The sequence below is a fragment of the Thunnus maccoyii genome, chromosome 3, assembly GCF_910596095.1.
Source record: "Thunnus maccoyii chromosome 3, fThuMac1.1, whole genome shotgun sequence".
Taxonomy (NCBI): domain Eukaryota; kingdom Metazoa; phylum Chordata; class Actinopteri; order Scombriformes; family Scombridae; genus Thunnus; species Thunnus maccoyii.
The window spans coordinates 34,524,073-34,545,546 of record NC_056535.1 but is presented as its reverse complement, the minus strand read 5'-3'; the positions used below and the strand labels follow the sequence as shown (position 1 = coordinate 34,545,546).

Genomic DNA, 21,474 nt, shown 5'->3' with positions numbered 1-21,474 from the left:
AATAAAAGCCGCTGTAAAATCAAACATTTTCAAAAATCACAAAAAAACCGCCGTGAAATCCTGGAGGGACTGAAAGCGGACCGTTTCTTCGCTGAGTCCTTGTTTCTGACCGGACAGGATTAGGAGGCGGGCAGATTCCGTTGACATTGCAGAGGAGGAGGAACAGGACTGTTACCAAACCGGCAGGTTTATTATTGTTGGAGCCGCAGTGCAGCTGCAGTTCGGGGAGATCGTGGAGTCATGTACCGGCGGCCGCTGCAGTCCACCGTCAGAAGCGTCATCAACGCGTCCAGAACCGCGCGCGGACAGGTAAATAAATACCTGCGGCTAACGTTAGCTCAGCGGGCTAATAGGGTTTAATATAACCCGCCGCGTCACAGACGGAGAACAGGTAAATAAGATGAGCAGGTCATGAACAGCTGAGCTGGACACTCAGAGGCCGGAGGTGATGAGTCAGGTCAATATGAGACGTGAAGGATCGATACATCGATTATTAGTGTGTGTGTGTGTGTGTGTGTGTGTGTGTGTGTGTGTGTGTGTGTGTGTGTGTGTGTGTGTGTGTCACCGAGCTGTTAGTGTAATAAGATTATTACCTGTGCAGGTTGTCAGCTGGTTTCTGTAGGTGAACTTGAACGTGCAGGTTCATTAAATAACAACAGGAAATAAAAAATCTCTAACCTTTACTCTTTTAGTGAAATATTGAAGATTTGTTTCCTTTTCTGGGCTCCTAAAAGTTATTTAAACTAAATCATCTGGAAGTTTAGGGGGACAATGTCTCCCTGAACATCTAACAACTGACGACGAGACACAACTACAGTCTGATTCTGTAAACAGACTCTTATTTGATCTTTAATAAAACATTTTATAAACTCATATGTGTGTCAAACCTTAAAGGACGGATTCACCATTTCTCAAGTGTGTCTTAAACCAGCAGTCAGGTGTCCGTATGAACAGTGAAAGAGGTTTTTCTCACTGTAATCATTCCTCCTGTTCATACTGGATATTAAAAGATCCTTCAAATGTGCTTTCAATGGAAGTGATGGAGGCCAAAATCCGCAGTGTGTCCACACAGTCATTTAAAAGTCTCTGTGAAGCTTCTATTCAGCTTCATCAGTCTGAGTTAGTCATATCAAGTGGATATCTGACACATTTACAGTCTTTTTAGCATCAAATTCCCTCTTTGTGTTTCCTCGGACAGTGTTTCCCTGTTGAGCTGCAGGTGGAAGTATAGTAACAAAAAGAGGGACTTTGGCACTAAAAAGACTGTAACGTTGAAAGATATCTACTTGATTTGACTCATTTGGACGCTGAAGCTTCATATTAGCTTCAGATAAACTTTTTACTTGTTTCTGTAGCAGCTTGTTTTCACCTGCAGCTGCTCTCAGCTCCATTTTTCCAACACTTGGTTAATGACATCACTTTGAGCTGCAGATGGACATTGTGAATTTATCAAACATATCAATATGATTAAATTAGGTCGTACATGAGTTTGGGATGAGTGATCAACATTTTTGGATGTTTTATCGACCAAAAAACTAATCAGTTTGTCGAGAAAATAAACTGATTGTAGTTGAGTTGCAGCCCTAAACCGTGTTGTTAATTAGCCGGGAGCTCTCGTGTGATTGGTGGCCTACATGCCCACTAACAGATCGAGTAACCATGGCTGTCAAGTAAATTTAGTGGCACTAAAAAGAAAATTATTTCTCTCTCAATTGCAGTTTAATAGAAGTATAAAATAGAATTAAATTGGATGAATAGAATAATAGAAGTACAGCATCCAGGAATTATAACTATAAATAATAAATACGTTTTGATTCAGCTTCCTTAGAAAGCTTTCAGGAGAGGAGGAACAGGAAGAGGCAGGATTTGAGGTCTTTCAAGTAGTGATGCTTTGTCAATCAGACACTAGAGGTTAAAATACAAAGGTGGTGAGAAAATAATCTGTATATCAATTAGTAAGATTTTATGATAAAGCACCTTTTAAAGGTGGCCTAGAGGATGCAAAAGTCTGGAAATGTATGAAGGGAAAGACCATGTAAGACCTCGTTAGTGACAAGCAGCATCTTCAAATCTATTTTATACTTTAAGGGATGAAGGGATGTGAGGGTTGGTGTGATGTGAGGATCCACGGTTGGTTTTGGTCAGCTGTCTGGCGGGACACATCTGCTTGGCTGAGACAGAAGAAAAGAGTAGTTGTAGAAGAAAAAATGAGAGTATTGATCAGTAATTCTAGATCTCTGGTTGATAGCATTGAATTGATATTAACAGTGATCCAGAGTTGCAAGCTTGTTTATATGCAGCCTTAATACATAATATACAAGTTTGATAGTTTGAAATAACTATGATAACAGTAGAACCGCTGTGCTTCTGTCTACACATATCTACTTATTCATTATGTCATTTCAGTGTCAACAGCCTTCATGTTACATTATATATTTAATTATCTCTTTCTTTCTCTTTGTCCTTCTTGTCTCTCTCTCTGTGTCTCTTGCAGGTTTTAGACCAAGAAGCCTGTTTCGTCAGAGCTTTAGCAGCTTGCCAACTGGCCACAGAGTCGTCTCCTTGTTTAACACCATGTCGGACGCTGCACGTCACCACACAGGTAACCAGACACGCACACCATGATGGAAACGCTCATTCAGGTGTCGTCAGTGGTGCAAGAAGTATTATAGTAGTAATATCACAATAGAAAAATACAACTCCTGCATTTAATTAATGAATGTCAGCTTAATGTACATAAAGGATTAAAAACAAGAATACTTGTTTAGCAGATAGTCAGCTACTGCACCTGATATGTTAGATATATTTAATAAAGTACAAAGAGTTGCAACGATAAGTCAATGGACAGATGGATGGACGAAAGAAATACAAATATTCTCTGGTTCCAGCTTCTCAAATGTGAATATGTTGTGTTATGTTTCATCTTTGGCTTTCAGAGACACTGATCATTATTATGAACATTATTAATAGTGAAGCATCAGTGTTAGAGCAGCATGTTACTGTTGTAGCTGCTGGAGGTGGAGCTAGTTTACACTACTTTATATACAGTTAGCTAGTTTAGTCCAGTGGTTCCCAACCTAGGGGTCGGGCCCCTCCAAAGGGTCAGCAGATAAATCTGAGGGGTGGTGAGATGATTAATGGGAGAGGAAAGAAGAAAAAACAAAGTTCTGATACACAAATCTGTTTTCAGTTTTTGGACTTTTTCTCTAATCTTTGATTTTTGCTGAAATATTGGATCATTTGAACATTTATTGAAATGAAAGCATGTGAGAAGTTTAGAGGGAAAAATCACTATTTGGTGGAGCTGTTAACAACTCATAGACATGTGAAATGTGACCCCGACTACACACTGCTTTTTGTAAGACGTCAAAAGACAAAAAAGGTTGGAAACCACTGGTTTCATCTTTAACAATGTGTTGTATTTTAAAAGCTTGTTATATTATCCATTGTGTCAAATCTTCATCTGAAAAGTAACTAAAACTGTCAAATAAATGTAGTGGAGTAGAAGTATAAAGTACAAGTACCTCAAAGTTGTACTTAAGTACAGTACTTGAGTAAATGTACTTGGTTTATAATACTAGTTGCTGATTATTTTCTGTTGATCAATTGATAAATTGACTAATCTATCTCTAATAAACTGAATGAACAGTGTCACTTTACTGAATATTGAGCAGATCTGACAAACACAGATGGAACAAACTTTGATCGAAACCTTTTTATTGTCATTTTGAAGCAGAACTATGAGATGGGGGGTAACTGGGGTCACGGTAACAGTAATAAAACCGTCGAGGCATGAAGACAACATGCAGCTCAGAATAGGTCAGAATATTAATTTACTCAACAGCTGCAGGCGGCCAGTAAAGGCCATGTTCTCCAGGTGTGTGTGTGCTGTTGATTTAATGAAGGTTATACAGTTTATACACAGAGAATATTACACCTCCATCCGTCACCCATCTGTCTTCCCTCCTTTCTTCTGTCTCACGCTGACATTTAGTTTCCGTGGTTACGTCTCACGCTCTCTCTTCTTCGCTGTTTTTTTTCTGTTTGTCGTCCCGTCCGTCAGCTCCGTAACGTGAAGGAGACGCCGCAGCACACAGAGGAAGAAGTCGGGGCCTTCACAAAGCTCATCGAGGCCATGGGCTTCACAGGACCTCTCAAATACAACAAATGGGTGAGTGATGGAGAGAAGAACATGTGACGTCCTCAATCCTTCAGTTTGGAAAAGGAAAAGCTCCCCCGTGAGGGACAGAACAGTAAGGGACAGGAGGACGCAGGTTTTTGTGGTTTCAAAAGGTTGATTTTTTTTATTTATTTACCCAAAAAATGCAAAAAGAACAAAGCAATCATGATTAATAACTAAAAGAAAACTCAGAATACAACAAACTGAACTGATGTCAACAGACTGACGTCACTAATGACAGATGAAGGGAACATTCAGTTTATACCGGCCGACCAAACCAGAAAACAATAACTAAATTAACGACAAATAAACACATAGACAGTTCAGTTTGCCTATAACTTTGACATTAATTAAGCAAAATCTAACCACAGTAACTCTAAATGAGACTTAAAAAATGAACTGCAAAATACACAAACGACAGGCTCTCTCTCTAAACCCCCCTTCCTGTTGCAGGAGGTTGGTACAGTCCAGGTTTCAGGTGCAGATATTTATTTAAGAGTTTTTTGTGATTATTTTGGCCAAAAGATGCTCGTAATACAGTGCAATGTTTTATGTGCTCTGTTTGTGGTAAATCTGCAAGAATTGGGAGTTATACATTTGTATAATGTGGCGATGTTCACCGTAGTTACAACGTACCCGGCCGCCATTTCCTGCTTGAAAAGCGGTCCCTCCCCTTCCGCTACGTAGCCAAGATGGCGACCATCGAGGGCGAGAGGCGTCCATAGTTCCACACTCAACTTTTTGATCGTTATGAGCGCACCATCCGGGTTCTCACACTGCATTTCCCATATTTCTCAGTGTGAACGCACTGATGCACTCAAAATGTTACATGTAAGTACAGAAGTACGCGATTTGAGACGCAGCATCTGTCCCCGAAACTGTGAATGTTGGACTTGGGGGGGATGGAGAGAAGGCCAGCAGAGGGACCGACAGGGTTGGTCGGGGTACAGGAGATCAGTGAGATATGGGGGGGGGGGGGGGGGGGGGGGGGGGGGGGTTGGTGAAAGGTTTTGTAGGTGATGACCAGAAATAAACGTAATTTAACACTCCAACAACACACGGTGGTTGTTTACTACCGTTCAAGTTTAATAAACACGACTGCTGCTGTTGGAGTTTTTCTTTGTGTAGAGGACAGTTACATGACTCCTCTGTCTCTGTCTCTCTGTGTGTCCCAGCAGTGTCTTTAAATTATGGGCTGTCAGCCAGGAATATTCCTCCCAGCGTGTGAACACTGGAACACACCCTGAAAAACTCTCACTGCTGTTTAAATGTACACAGATGAATCAAACAAGCCGCCATTACTGCATTTATTGTAACAAATATAAAAAGGATTTCACTTTTTGTGCACTTTTGCCAAGAAATCTGTCCATGAGATCCTGTAAAAGTGGGTTGAATGTTGAAAATCTCATCAAATGCAATAAAAAAATCAACTTTACAGTGACGTTCAGTCCAGTTTCAACAGACAGCAAAGACTTTCTTTTTCTGTTCTGTGTCTTTTATCAAATTCTCCCGACAACAAACTGACACTTAGAGAAACGGAAAGTAAAAAAGCCTCAAGTCTCTGCTCCGGGAAATCTGTTCGACTTCCATAAATCTCTATTAAATCCTCATCAGATCACATTCTTAGCGAGCAGGGAACGCTAAAGACGGAGCGCTCTGCCTACAGATGGTGAGCCGCCACCCAACGTCTCTCCTTCTAGTTTCCTACAAGCTTTACAGTATCACATGTTTCGGATTTTTAATGAAAGTTTATGGATTTATCTCAACACAGGACTTTTATTCCCAGACTGTGGATGTTGGACAGAAGCTACATTCATGTTATTTTGTTTTTTACGAAGCTGCTGCACCATAAATTGAGTTTAGCTTGTTTGAAAATTGTGTAAAATGCCTGTTATAGTTTCCCAGAGTCAGATAGAAGTCTGGCTCCAAAGATAATCTGTTATATGACAAAGAAAATAATGAAATAACCACATTTGAGAAGCTGAAACCAGCTTGTCAATCAATTAATCGTCTAATCACTGCACAGCACAGCCCTGCTCTGACACATTAAAGCATAAACATTTACATGGTTTGGTTATGCGGGAGGGTTTTTTTTTTGGGATAAAGACTTACAGATGTTGCGAATGTGCACAGGAATGTTGTTGTCATCTAGGAAAGTGTCGGGCTAAACGGCCGGCTTGGCAAACGTTGGGTACGAGCGGCGGTTACACGTCTCTGACCTCATGTCCTGTTTCTGCTCAGAGCTTTTGTGTCGCCTTCAGGATTTTTATTTCCTCTACAGTGAACCGGGGGATACCTTACAGACCCCCGAAACAGCAGCTCAGAAAAGTCCTCAGATCCTGGAAATAATCCGCATAATGACATCAGTCGGTTGAAGAAAGACAGTTAGAAGTAAATGACACCTTGTAGGAAAGTTCAGGTTATGTGTGCGGATGTTTTAATGTAAAAGGACAGATTAGCCTGCGTGGAAATACAGCTGCTGGTATCAGTTTCTCTTAAAAATGTCTTCAATTTAAACACTGCAATTCATTTTCAGTGTATAAATAAAATGTTTTAACAAGTTTTTTTTGTTTTTTGTCTTCACAGAAAATCAAGATCGCCGCCTTGCGCATGTACACGTGCTGCGTAGAGAGAATCAATTACGACGAGTTCTTTGAAAGTAAGTTTAACGCTGTGTCAGTATTAAGGCCTGTTCTCACCTACAACTACAGTAAGATGACCATAAACAGTCGTGGTTTATTAGTGGTCGTCTGTGATGTTCCTTAGTGTTTTAATCTTATTGTTAAAATTCTTTTAGTTGTGTCATCTGGTTCTAAAAATGTCTCATATCAGCCCAAAACTTTTCTGTAGAAACATGTCATGATGTTAAATATCAGCTGGATTCACGACATTACAAGATCACGCGAGAATCCGTCTTGTCGGGCTTCAGGTTATGGGTTTGAGTCACAGATGGTTCGGACCAATCGGCTTCCTGTGAGGATCCTCAGGTGATCTTGTGAGTCCAGCTGCCTGTAAGAAGTAAGACGGTGATAGACAGACGGTTCATCCAATCACCTGCCAAGTATTTTTGGAAAGTGCCGCCCTTTTCCAAACAGTTTTGGAAAGAAAGAGTTTGTGCAGTTCAGGCTGTGATGAGAATAAACTAGTTGTCCTTCTGCAGTTTAGTTTTGTACTTCCTGGTTTGCAAGAGTTTTAAAAAGAAGAGTTTTAAAAAAATGTTTTTTCCTGCCTAGTATGAGTCCGGCTCCAATAACGCTGCATCCTACATTTCCCATCATGCAACTAAAAGCATCTTTCCTGGTAAATTCCCACATCTTTCAAACACTACAAAAAAAAAAACCACAGAAGAAATTATACATCAGTAGAACTAACAACGATGAGTAAATAGAACTTAATGTGTAAAATTAGTGGAGTGCCCCTTTTAAAGATGTTTTATTTATCTATGATGTTATTTTATATATAAATATATATATATATATATATATATATAAAACACCTTAAGGAATCTTTGGATTTTAACTTTTCTCTTAACTGCAGATGAGTTTATTTTGAAAGGATCTGATTAGATTAACAGCTGTATCAGCAGCTGTTTTTTTCTTGCAGTTTGGAGACGTTAAAGAGATCAATAAATAATCTGGAGGAAGTTCTGAAAGTGTTCATCATGAACACTGATGAGCAGCATTTACTGCCAGCAGAGCAGATTTACATCCAGTAGATGATAACATCTTTCAAAGTATGATGAATGCTGCTGCATCTTTTAAAAACAGAGAGAAACACACAGAGAGAAAAGCTGGAAAATCACTGGTTCATAATGACACACACACACACACACACACACACACACACACACATTTCAGCAGTAGTTCTGCTCTGAACGCTGACCGTCGAGGCGTTGGTAGTCCTCCGCGTCGCTGTCACTACCTGTCTGACACATTTATTTGACATTTTACTACCTGGCACACAGAGACAAACACAAACACACACTCTCCTCACTCATATTACTCACATCCACACACACACACACACACACACCTGTTAAAGCTGCTACCACAGCTCATGTGTGTTCACTCTGTCTCCTGACGGGTCCAGACCTGGTCCGAGTCTGCTGGGTCTGAAATCCTGCACGTTGTCCCATCGCTTGTACTCACTTTATAAAGTCGTGTTTGGCATTCGTTGGTTTCTTTTCACTTTAACTCTGAAATCTGAATTAGGTAAAAGGAGCCTGATCCTGATCCTGGTTCATAACATATGGCTGTAACTGTCATATCAGGACTCTAGTGAACCAGAATCAGGATTTTCAGAGTCGGTCTGATTCATCAACCTGACGAGCATGTGCTTGTGATTCAAGCTTTTTCTTACCTATAAATATTTCTCATTTTTACACACATTTATACACACACTTTTCCTACAATTACAATATTCACAGCTTCTGGTTCCAGTACGATCCAGCTGCCTCATACTGACCTCATATAACACGAGCCTCATGTTTTACCTGTAAGACTCGAGTTTTAACGCCGTCGTTCATCGTCTGTGATGTGAAGACATCAGATTTATACTCAGTCAGAGAAATAAAAACTGTGTGTCCTGACATTAGTTCAGCTATAAAATAGCACAGCACAGAGCGTCTCTTCTGCTCGGCTGCTGACAGATCTGTCAGCTGGAGAGTCGATCACACTGGACAGTAGAGGAGCACAGTTACAGCACTAGAATATATGTGTATATATATATATATATATGTGTGTGTGTGTGTGTTTACTAGTGTGAACTCTCCACAGTTAGTGCAGGAGCACAACATAAAAGTACTAATTACAACTATTACAAAGATGTAATAATGGTTGTAGCTGAGTTTTAAAAGTAAGAAATAAAAACAAATAAATCAGTTAAGACAAAGGTTGAAGCTGCTTCATATCAGAGTGTTTTTATAGGAGACAGTGATGTAAATGTGTAAGAACAGGTGTATTAACGCTCGTTAACGCTGTGGTTTTATTTCAGAATGCACCCTCCCCGACACACTCAACTCCTGGTTCTTGGTAGCACAGCTGCATGTATGGTGAGTTATACACACACACACACACACACACACACACACACACACACACACACACACACACACACACACACACACACACACAGTGGCTGTTTTTTGCACCTGTAATGGGTCATATTGTCTTTTACTTTGTTTTTCCTCTGTTAGGATGTGTTTGGTGCGGATGCGTCAGGAGGGCAGAGAAGGGAAGTACATGTGCCGTTACATCGTCCACTCCATGTGGGAGGATGTAGAGCAGAGGAGCAAGATCATGGGGGTAAATTCTGTCTCTGTGTTCTTATACTGCACGTCTGTCTTTGTGAAGACCAGTTTGAGTTTTAAAGCATAAGACTGGTGATTTTCTATGTTTTTCTTCTTGTCAACAAATCTCATGTAGTAGACAAACCAACAATGAACTGATCTACTAACAAGTATTTTGTGTGTATCCAGAGTCTGATGTATCTTATTCCTCCATTGTTGCTCCAGAAACTATTAAAAACACGTCAGTGAGTCACAGCGCTGCACTGGGTGACATGTTCCTTCATCATGAAGAGTTTGGTCACGTTAGTTTGTTTAGAAACGGCTCCAAAGACTAATAACAGCATCATGTTTTCAGTCTCCAGAGAGTAGTTCTGTGTAAGGCAGACGCTACTGAGCATGTGCAGGAACGCTGTTCTGTTTACAGCCTCATCAGCTTGTTTTGCTAACTATCACAACCTTAAGCTCTGCTGTAAATTTCTCACAGAGCTTCACTTTAAATTCAAGCGTCTTATGCTACATGTAGCGCAACAAGCTAGCGAAGCTGTAAACAGAACCGCGTTCCCTCCTCGGAGACTGAAAACGTGATTGCTGTTATTAGTCTTCGGAACAGGAACAGATCATGTAACAGCATGTCCACCATAAATACATATTGTACATACATTACATTACATGACGCTACACCCTGATGTACAGCATGCCTGTGATATATCCCATAGGATCTCCTAAATATAGAGCCTCAACCTGATGTCTGTATACCAGTAATCATGTGACAATAATTCCACTGTTTGCAGCGCTGCAGACACACAGATACTCGACCTCAGAGTCCTGCGACAGATCTTTGTGGTAAAAGTTTAGTCTGTTGCAGCAAATCCACGTAAACTGGTGACAAAGTAATGAATATTGACGAGTTCTTTCATCCCAAATGAGCTGTAAGTTTAGCCGACTTATTAAAGGTTTCACATTGAGTGAACCATGAAAACAACCCAAAATGTTTTCATTCTTATAAATATTCAACATTATTACTAATGTTTCTTTCTTCAATACACCTGACTTACAGTTATGAGAAGTTATTCACAGCCTCCGTCCAGTTACAGTACAATCAACACACCAGCAGAGCAGCCGCAGCCGACATCAGTCTCATGTTTTACCTGAAAGACTCGTGTTTTAACATCGTCTGTAATGTTAAAACATCAGATTTCACATAGTCGGAGACATTAAAAGTGTGTCTCCTGATCGTAGTTGAGTTATAAAATACCTAATGCAGCGTGAAGCATCTCTCCTGATTGGCTGCTCAGGAAACGTGTTTAAATCATTTAGGCTACATTCACATTTCATGCTGAAGTGGCCTAAATCCTTTTTTTTTTTTTTGCCTCCGAGTGATTCAGATCCAGTTATTTTGAACAGACCAGATCTGATCAGACCTGAGCCACTTACCTGTGTGGTCCTACATCTGTGTGAACGCTGTCAGTTTTAACCCGTCGTCTCCCGTCGTCATCATTCAGCGTCGGCGCCTCACAGCCCGGTAAAAACAAACATGTCACCTTCTCATCTTCATCATCTCGACAACAAATAATCCCGGACGTGTCTCGCTAGCGGCCACGTCATGATTTGGTTTTATCGTTGTTATTCTTGTACGTGTGCGGCTCACATTTCAGTTAAATCTGCACGCGTGTGTGTGTGTGTGTGTGTGTGTGTGTGTGTGTGTGTGTGTGTGTGTGTGTGTGTGTGTGTGTGTGTGGCAGTTTAGGAACGTGAAGCATCAACACAAAAAGATCAGATCTGCCTCAGAGACGAGACTCCACACCTCCCGCTGACTCACATGACATCACTTGAGGCAATTGATCAGATTTCACTCAGCTCCGTCTGGAGACACAAAAAAAAGCTTTCTGCTACTTTTCTACACATATGCAGTCGTGCTCCAAACACCTGGAAACTGTGACTGCGGCAGTAAAAGTCGGTTTTTATGATTTGTTTGTAGCCACAGCAGCTCAGTTGTGGCAATAAACATCTGTAGACAAATATAAAAACTTCCACACCGGCGCTCCGCATGAAAACGACTAAATGTCACTCTGTTAAATAAATATTCATTCATTCATATTCAACAGTGCGTGAAGTTTTTATCCGTGCTATTGCATCGCTACGTAAGATGCAGGTTTTTTTGTTTATTTAAAAGTTTTTTACATCTGCATAATTGTGCCAACACTTCTCAACCAGAAAGTGTAGCCGAATCCCCGGAGAGTCGGCCTGGCCCGCAGGCACGGCGTCCACAGAGCTGCTGCTCTATTCTTTCTCAGTGGAGCAGCTCCAGGAAGTGTCGCTCATTGACATCACAGACTTAAATCTTGGCTTTGCTCACATGTCGCTTTCAGAAAGACTTTCTAACACTCAAATTATACTGGAATGAACTCTCAAAGATCAGAGGAGAGAAACCCACTGAAGTTTATTTTATTCTTGATCTTTTACTTTTTCATCTTGAAAGAATAAACTGTGAAAAACAAATAATGGGAGAAAGTTCCAACATGACATTTTATGAAAGTTCAGAACATGAACAGACATCATTTAGTTTAACATCATAATCTCAGGTGACGTCCTCAGATGTCTTATTTTGTCCTGAAACCTACAAATATCACATGTACAGTGATGTAAGACCAACAAAATCAGCAAATGTTTCTCTTTTTTGCTTGAAAAATTACATAAACAATCACATAAACAATGCACGATATTGGATTTTTTGCTGATATCCGATATGCCGATATTTCCAACTCACTGTGGCTGATGCCGATATATGCACATATTTTTTTTTCCAGCTGGAAAGACTATTATGTATGCAATCATAGATTGTACTAAGTATGATCAAGAAAGACAATGTATGAAGGAAGAACTTAGGAAGACTGTGATGTAATGCACCTAATACGCTGGTTGCCAACCGCCGTTATAAACCAAAAAGAAGAAGTTTTTTTTTTTTTTCAAACAGAGTGATACATCCTGTCAGCCGAGGTGTTTCCTATCTGTGCAGCTGAACACAGCAGCTCGGCCGCGGACTGTTTCACCCTGACGGTCCCGGTGTTTCCTCCGCAGGCTGCACTTCACTCAGCTGCCCGTCAGACCCGCTGCTTGTGAGCAGCTGAGTGAAGTGCAGCCTGCGGAGGAAACACCGGGACCATCAGGGTGAAACAGTCCGTGGAGGGAAGGACAGTCAGGCGGCGGAGGAGAAGGCGACAAATCGGCTTCTCATAATCGGCAGAAAATGTTCATATCGACCGATACCGATGACGTGCCGATAAAATAGTTGCAGATTAATTTTCTGTCGATCGACTAACTGATCAATCGTCGCAGCTCTAGTCGTGATATGAAGCTGTTAACACAAACCACGTTCCTGCACATGCTCAGTAGCGTCTGTTTTACACAGAACTACTCTCTGGAGACTGAAAACGTGATGCTGTTATTAGTCTTTGGAGCCGTTTCTAAACAAACTAACATGACCAAACTCCTCATGATGAATGAAACATGTCACCCGGTGCAGCGGTGAGACTCACTGACGTGTTTTTAATAGTTTTTGGAACAACAACAACAGAGGAATAAGATATATCAGACTCTGTTTTCTCCCTGCCAGTATTTAAAAAAACACATAATCCAAGTCACTTATATTTACTTATAAAAAAAAAAACAGTTTTGTGGCAGCTAAACACTCAAAAATCACATGTAAATGATCCGTGATGTTAACCGAGAGGGATGTTTGAACCGGAGCCGAGGCGTTATAGTGTGAGCTCTTTTAGTTTTGCTCGTTTTGCGTCATGTGACAGAAAGAGGTCAGAGATGAGAAATTACACTGTGGTTTGTGAGGTCACTCCTGGTGTGTGTGCACGCATGCATTGGGCGTGTGTGTGTGTGTGTGTGTGTGTGTGTGTGGGGGGGGGGGGGGGGGGGGGGCTGCAGGTGTTTTCACAGCTGCATATATGAACTTTTGTCAGCATGTGTACATATGTTTGCGTATGCCGACACATTCGTACACACGTGACTGAGAATTTTAAAAAAAATCTTCATCGTTTTGACCCAAACACAAACATTTACTCCAAAAACGAACAAATCCAAACATCTCTCTTGAAGATAAATAGAAACATTTTAATCTGAGTCGAATTCTGACACCAACTTTCTATTATTCCAAATATTATTTATTTATTATTTTAAATTCCAGAGAAATATTCTATAAAACATACAGTATGTGAAGTTTCCTTTTCAGTTTATTCCATTTATCTGCAGGTTGTACAACAGGAGGTCAGATGTATTTTACCAGTAACATAAACACTGATACAACTAATGCAATTAATACAAATACAAGTTCAAAATACAATAAATTCTAAATTCAAACATGGATCCAGTTCTCTTCACCGACTTCCTGTAAACAATCATAGACGCAGGACAAAATATAGAAATCAGGATGTCTCAGATGTTGTCTGTGTGAAATTAATGTTGACATGTCTGGTTTCTTCAAATCCAATTTTTGACATCACGTGAAGAAATATGGAAATCTACATGTTGTCAATATATTTCTGTAATCTTCTACCCTGATTACAGAAACCAAGTTTCTCGTTACAGTTAAGAAGGCCGACAGTAACCTGGTGACTTAAACGCATGTAAACACGTTTCATGACATTGAAGCTGGATGGAAACTTCCTGCTTCTCCAGAGACAAACATCAACATCTCTGCAAACCTGCGTAGAGACGAGAGTTATTGATCACTGTAGCTGTAGCTAGCTGTTAGCCTCACAAACATCCCCAAACAACCTCTGTGCAGCCGGATAAGCTAATATAATATAATATAATAACAATAATAATTCCAGGTTTAGTCGTCTCCAACTGAGTAAAATTTACACACATCCACCCCCCAAAATAAAACTGTGTTGGACGTCATGACAAACAGTAAAATCTGTGCAGTTCTTTGGTAAAACAATGATTTTTTTATTCACGGTTGCAAATGTTTCAATCAATCAGATCTTCAACATCACTTTACATTTACACAAGTCAAAATGACGACAGTCTGCAACTATGAACGTCTCCAGTGGAGTAATATAATAATATAATAATATAATAATATAATAATATAATAATCATCGATTACAGGTGTCAACACCCGGAGTGCAAAGAAATATGACAAACAGACAAAACCTCAAAGAGAAAGAAAAGAGTAAAAGAAATAAAATTAAACAAATAAATAAAAAAGAAAAAGGGAAATCATAACCATAAAATAAAGAATAAAACATAATATTAACCTTTGACCTTCTTCAGGAACAAGAGACAGAATCCTTTTACTCAACAAACAGCTGAACACTGAGTCTCTTTATAACAACACACCTGCGGAGCCTCAACATACATTATGCTTCACATCTTGTGCAGACACGACGATATTTATACCACGAAGATCATGTAGTAATATTTTCTGTTTTGAGAAAGTGTGTTTTTACTGAAACACAGACTGTGTGTGTGTGTGTGTGTGTGTGTGTGTGTGTGTGTGTGTGTGTGTGTGTGTGTGTGTGTGTGTGTGTGTGTGTAATGTTCCTAATGAAGCTCTACATCAGCAGCACATGTATTTTTACAGGGCCAGTGATTGGAGCTGCTCTCAGGTTTCATGCTAATTGTGGTCGGGAGCAGTAAAAACATTGGTCATGTTCTCCGTGGTTCATAATTGCTGCAGCAGCCGGTTGAAGCTTAACAACGACTCTGCTGTCACTCTTTTTACCGCCAGCTTCATCCTGAAGACCGATGACATTCATTAAAATGACTTCAAATGTATGATTTATACATTAAAGGACGCGTTCACAGTGTTTCAAGTGTGTCTTAAAGCAGCAGTCAGGTGTCTATATGAACAGTGAAAGAGGTTTCCCTCGCTGTAATCATTCCTCCTGTTCATACTGGATATTAAAAGATCCTTCAAATGTGCTTTCAATGGAAGTGATGGAGGATAAAATCCACAGCTGAAGCTTCATATTAGCTTCAGATAAACTTTTAAATACATTTTTTTGCACAGAAGGAGGACTGTGGGTTTTGTCCTCCATCACTTCCATTGTAAGGTCATTATGAAGGGATCTTCTAATGGTCAGTATGAACAGGAGGAATGATTACAGCAAGAAAAACAAACTGGTACAAGTCTGTCTCTCTGTAGAAACATGGAGCTCTGATTAAAAAGTTATATGAGTAGAGAAACAGGTTTTCTGACACTTTCCTCTGCAGTGGATGAGATTAATCTCCTGAAACAACTTTCTGCTGTTCTTCACTTTGGTTTTTTTCTGTCTCTCTGTGATTGTAGATCGACGCCACGCATAGAAAGGAAGGAACGAAAGCGATGACGGAGACCTTCTATGCTGCGATATTTGGATACGATGAGGTGAGACTGAAGATCTCAGAGTAAATAAGGAATGAAAACATCTGTTATTTAACAGTTTCCATCCTGCAGATGCTACATTTACATTTTTATAAATCTTCCCAACTGATTCTTGTTTGGAAATACATATACATATACATATATATATATATATATATATATATATATATATGTGTATGTATATATATATATATATATATATATATATATATATGTATATATATATGTATGTATATGTATATGTATTTTTTAACATTTACAGTTTCTAGATTTAGATCGTCTCGCTCCGTCCTCGCTGTCTGAAGGCATCTTTATTCTTCTTCATGTGCTCAATAGTTTATTCGGGGCTAAATTCTCTTATTAAAGAATTCACAACCACACACACATTCACAACATGTACCAACGTGTACGTTATAGGCTGCTATTCATTATTATTTTTATTATTCATTCATCTGTTGATTATTTTCTCAATTAGTCGTTCGGTCTAAAAAAAATGCCCTAAAATGATGAAAAATGACGATCAATGTTTCCTAAAGCCCAAGATGACGTCCTCAAATGTCTCGTCCAGTCAACAACCCAAAGATATTCAGTTTACTGTCATAGAAAACAAACAAAAACAGAAAATATTCATATTTAAGAAGCTTTTTTTCTTTAAAAATAACCTAAAACGATTAATCGACTATCAGGATAGTTGTGGATTAGTTGGATCGACTAACGGCTGCAACTCTGAAAGTATAAATATTTAATAATTCAAGAATTAAATGCAGTGAAAAGACAAATCAGAGACAGGAATATCTGTAGTTATACAGAATGAAGGATGTGTGGATCAATAATGTAACGTGTGTGCGCGTGTGCGTGTGCGTGTGCGTGTGTGTGTGTGTGTGTGTGTGTGTGTGTGCGCGTGCGCGTGTGCGTGTGCGTGTGTGCGTGTGCGTGTGCGTGTGCGTGTGCGTGTGTGCGTGTGCGTGTGCGTGTGTGTGTGTGTGCGTGCGTGTGTGCGTGTGTGCGTGTGTGTGTGTGTGTGTGTGTGTGTGTGTGTGTGCGTGTGTAGGGAGTCCTGGCTGATGACACTGTGCTGGCAGCAGCTCTGTGGAGAAACCTGTTCAACTATCAGTGTGAAGACCCCAAACAGCTGGAGCTGATGGTGGAATACGTACGCAAACAGGTGCGTTTGTTTACATATCCGACGTGTGTGTGTGTATATGTGTGCGTGTCTGTGTGTGTGCGTGCATGCGCTCACATATTGATGTAATTGTGTTCTCCGTTCATGTCTCTTTTTAAAAGAGCTGGTCTTTTATTTAAATGATGCATCCTCTCAGCAGACGTTCAGATTCCTGCTGTTTGACGTTTGCTTTGCCACATCACAGCTCCTCTTCCTCATCCTCCTCCTCCTCCTCCTCTGCCTCCCTGCTGCGGACCAGCTGTGCTTTATTTTCACCGTCAAATGGTAAAATCCGAAACAATAGAAGAGGATAAAATATGGAAACTGTAGATAAAAAGAAACCATAAATCATGACTTAAGTTAATTATTTAAGCACGAGAAGAGAAACCAAACGATATTTTAATTTTGAAGAGGAAAGATCGACTCAGTAGCATCAACAGATGGAAAGTAACTAAATACATTTACTGAAGTTATTAACTTAAGTACAAGTTTAAGGTTCTTCTCCTTTACTTGAGTATTTCCACCTTCTGTTACTTTCTTTTATTCCTCTATGTTTATTTGAAAGATACAGTTACTGGTTTCTTTTCAGATTAACGTTTTTTACATTAAAGAACAAATATTCTGCACATTTCCAGCTCTATATTTATATTCTTAGGCTCTACTGGAATATATTTGCATCATTTCCAGTTAAAAACCCCTTATTTATCTTCTACTGGTCCTTTATGCAGCCCCTCAGTTCAGCCTCTGTCTGAAACAGGCCGTTTTAGTTCCTGTCTCTTTAAGGCCCCGCCTCCTGATGAGCCCACTCTGTTCTGATTGGTCAGCTTCAGGAAGCTTCCTCCCGTTCCGGAGGCTACGTAAACAAACTATAGTAGCAGGATTTCACTTCTTTTTCTTCTTCTTTACTCCAAATGTCAACTTCTCAAATCCATCCGTACATGTTGGAGCCAAAAGCCGATCTGATATGAGAGCGGACAACGCAAACAAACACCTTAGCAACCACCTTAGCAACCAAGGCTAAAGAAGAGATGGCCGTTTATGGGCATGTGTGACGAGCCAATGTCAGCTCGTAGAAATAAAAACGAAGTGTTCAGAGCAGGTTGAAGCCCTGAGTTTTGACTTGCAGGCAGCATTTCTACATACGTTCACCGCAAGTTTTGGAACTTTGACCGTGTTTAACATCCGACATCATCAGAATATGTCCCCTTTTATGATGTATTGATTAAAGGGGAAAAAAGATCAAACACAACCTTTTTGGTTTCTGACATCTTCCAGTTGGGCCTTTGTCATGTTTCCTCTAAAAGAGACATTTCCTCTCTAAACCTTTCACATGGTTTCATTTCACTTTCAAGTGTTCAAGGTTCAGTATTTCACAAAGAAGCAAACATTGTATAGAAAATATCAAAAAATGAACTTTTTCTATCAGATATTTGTGCTGGATTGAAAACTTCTGGACATAAAGACAAAAAGTTACAAAATTTACATTGTTTGTTTTTTTTTCATAAAGTCTCGTATAGAACCACTCATGCAGAATGAAAATAACAGTATACGGCATATCTGGGTAACACATGATGCTGACAATGCTATAAACTTATAAAATGAAGGAAATTAAATATGAAATGTTAGCTGTTTGACCGACGTCAGCCCCCCCCCACCACCCCCCCACCCCTCTCTGAGCACTTTTCCTCACCTGCTGACCTCCTCACCTCTTCCTCGCTCTGCTCGCTGGATGTTTTCTTTCCCTCTGAGAGACTGAAAACACTCTGAAACACCTGCAGGCCTCCTTCTGCTGCCGGACACATTTTTAAGGATCAGGCTGCCGATTCTCTCTGTTTTTCTTCTTGTCAACAAATCTCATGTTTGGATCCAAACCACCAATGATCGACTAAGCCTGATGTATCTTATTCCTCCGTTGTTGTCCAGAAACTATTAAAAAACACATCAGTGAGTCACACCGCTGGACCGGGTGACATGTTCCTTCATCATGAAGAGTTTGGTCACATTAGTTTGTTTAGAAACGGCTCCAAAGACGAATAACAGCATCATGTTTTCAGTCTTCAGAGAGTAGTTCTGTGTAAAGCAGACGCTACTGAGCATGTGCAGGAACTTGTGCTACATATCACAACCTCTGGACTTTGTACTGAAGTTCTTTTGAGAAATTTACAATGTAGTACAAATATAGAAAATCAGCCATCATCCTTTAAAGGACAAGTTCACTATTTTTTCTAGTGTCTTAAACCTGCAGTCAAGTGCCCATATTAACAGTGAAAGAGGTTTTTCTCGCTGTAATCATTCCTCCTGTTCATACTGGATATTAAAAGATCCTTCAAATGTGTTTTCAATGGAAGTGATGGAGGCCAAAATCCACAGTGTGTCCACACAGTCATTTAAAAGTCTCTGTGAAGCTTATATTCAGCTTCATCAGTCTGAGTTAGTCATATCAAGTGGATATCTGACACATTTACAGTCTTTTTAGCATCAAATTCCCTCTTTGTGTTTCCTCGGACAGTGTTTCCCTGTTGAGCTGCAGGTGGAAGTATAGTAACAAAAAGAGGGACTTTGGCACTAAAAAGACTGTAACGTTGAAAGATATCTACTTGATTTGACTCATTTGGACGCTGAAGCTTCATATTAGCTTCAGATAAACTTTTAAATACATTTTTGCACAGAAGGAGGACTGTGGATTTTGTCCTCCATCACTTCCATTGTAAGGTCATTATGAAGGGATCTTCTAATGGTCAGTATGAACAGGAGGAATGATTACAGCAAGAAAAACATGTTTAATGTTCATTTTGGCTCCTGACTGTTGCTTTAAGACACACTTGAAAACCTGTGATCCATCCTTTATGTTCCTGAATGTGTCAGCAGATTGTAACTGACCTTTACTTGATTATTCATCATGTGGAAATTAAATTAACACCTTGATTGATCTGTGTCAAGACTCCTCTCAGATCCTGCAGGTGTGTGACTGTGACTCTTGCTGTCTGTGTGCAGATGCAGTACATCGACGCTCTGGACGGGGAGGACCTGATGCTGACAGGCGAGGTGAAGTGGCGCCCTCTGGTGGAGGAGAACGCACAGAGCATCCTGAAGGTGGTCACACCCACGTACAACGACGCCGGACTGTGAGACGAAGAGATCCCCCAAAGTCCTCTTCTTCTGTCCTCTTCTGTCTCTCACCTCTTGATTTCCTTTTCCTGTCTTTTTGTTTTCACCCCCCCCCCCTTTCTTTTTTCTCCTTCTTGTAATCATGTACTAAGATGGAGCACATTTCCCTCCTCCTCCCCCCCTCATAGAAGGTGGGATTTTAAATTTGACATGCTGTCTGTTCTCATCCATGTCTTTCTTTCCTTCTCTTTTTCTCCTCTTGTATTCCCAAAACTTCCCTCCTTCCTCCTCTCCCGGATGATTTGTCCACCGGAAGTCTTGTTTCTGGAGGAACAGTATAGGCAGGATAGTTGGTCAGGATTATTTCTGCAGCCTGATTTTCCGCACATACTACCCAACAAACCAGTTTAATAACTGGCAACGCCATTCATCATCATCCTCAGTCGCCATCCTGTCGGGTTTGAGAGCCTCCGCCGCTTCTTCTCCTCTCCGCAAACTGTCAAGCAGGAAAAAAACACACACAAGAAGAGAACGAGACGCTCTGTATTTATATTTTTTGTGTTTTTTTTCCTCTGTATTTATATTGTATACCTCCATGTTTACGCTCTTCTCCTGCAGAGGTGTTCAGCTAAGACTTCCGACGCTGCTTCACTCCTTCACTGTATGTTAAATAAAGTTCCACTCTGAAGAGGTGACGTATGAATATAATAATGGTTCCAGGAAACAAAATGCATGTTTTCCACCGAGCTGCTGTGTCTGTCGGAGGTCTGTAGTTCAACATCTCTGCTGCTGAACGTCTACAGTCTGTATGAATCTCTGGAAGGTTTCAACCGTTCAACCCCCCCCCCCCACGATGACGCTCTCAGACCCGAACAGGAAGCTGGACGACATCACTGTATCAAAAACAATCAGATCTGTTTTTTTGGTTTTTAAAAAGTGAATAAATAAAATGTTCTCTGGATGTATAAAAACCTCTGAGCTATTAGTATTTTGTTGTTGTTCTACTTTTTTTTTTAAACCAAAGAAGAAAAAACACTTTAAACCTGCAATAACTGATTAACTGACGTATAGAGCTGCAACTAACAATTATTTACAGTATCAATTAATCTGTTGACTATTTTCTCTATTAATTGAATTGTTTAGTCCAGAAAATGTCAGAAAATGGTTTGAAATGTTTTGTTTTGTCCACAACCCAAAAATATTCAATTTACTGTCAGAGAGAATGAAAGAAACCAGAAAATATTCACGTTTGAGAAGACGACTAATCGCTTAGGAAAATGGTTGGCAATTAACTTAAAAATTGGCAGCGAATCAATTAATCAATTAATCATTGCAGCTCTACTGACACATCATCAGCT

At 40.0% G+C, this 21,474-nt stretch overlaps 1 protein-coding gene across 1 annotated transcript; it reads left to right on the top strand.

Annotated features, from left to right (window-relative positions):
• Positions 1-99: 99 nt before the first annotated feature.
• On the top strand, positions 100-20,930 carry LOC121891824 (ubiquinol-cytochrome-c reductase complex assembly factor 1). Its single transcript, XM_042404436.1, has 9 exons — positions 100-309; positions 2,495-2,602; positions 4,064-4,171; positions 6,767-6,839; positions 9,173-9,230; positions 9,375-9,483; positions 15,772-15,849; positions 16,898-17,011; positions 20,003-20,930. The coding sequence occupies exons 1-9, from the start codon at positions 241-243 to the stop codon at positions 20,135-20,137; spliced, it is 852 nt and encodes a 283-aa protein (XP_042260370.1). The 5' UTR covers positions 100-240; the 3' UTR covers positions 20,138-20,930.
• Positions 20,931-21,474: the final 544 nt, after the last annotated feature.

What these genes read in the sequence shown, in the direction of transcription:
- LOC121891824 (XM_042404436.1), top strand. Translation starts at nt 241, where the DNA reads ATGTACCGGCGGCCGCTGCAGTCCACCGTCAGAAGCGTCATCAACGCG. An exon ending in TTACGACGAGTTCTTTGAAA is followed by an intron (nt 6,840 to 9,172) that starts GTAAGTTTAACG and finishes GTTTTATTTCAG; the next exon opens with AATGCACCCTCCCCGACACA. An exon ending in TGGAATACGTACGCAAACAG is followed by an intron (nt 17,012 to 20,002) that starts GTGCGTTTGTTT and finishes GTCTGTGTGCAG; the next exon opens with ATGCAGTACATCGACGCTCT.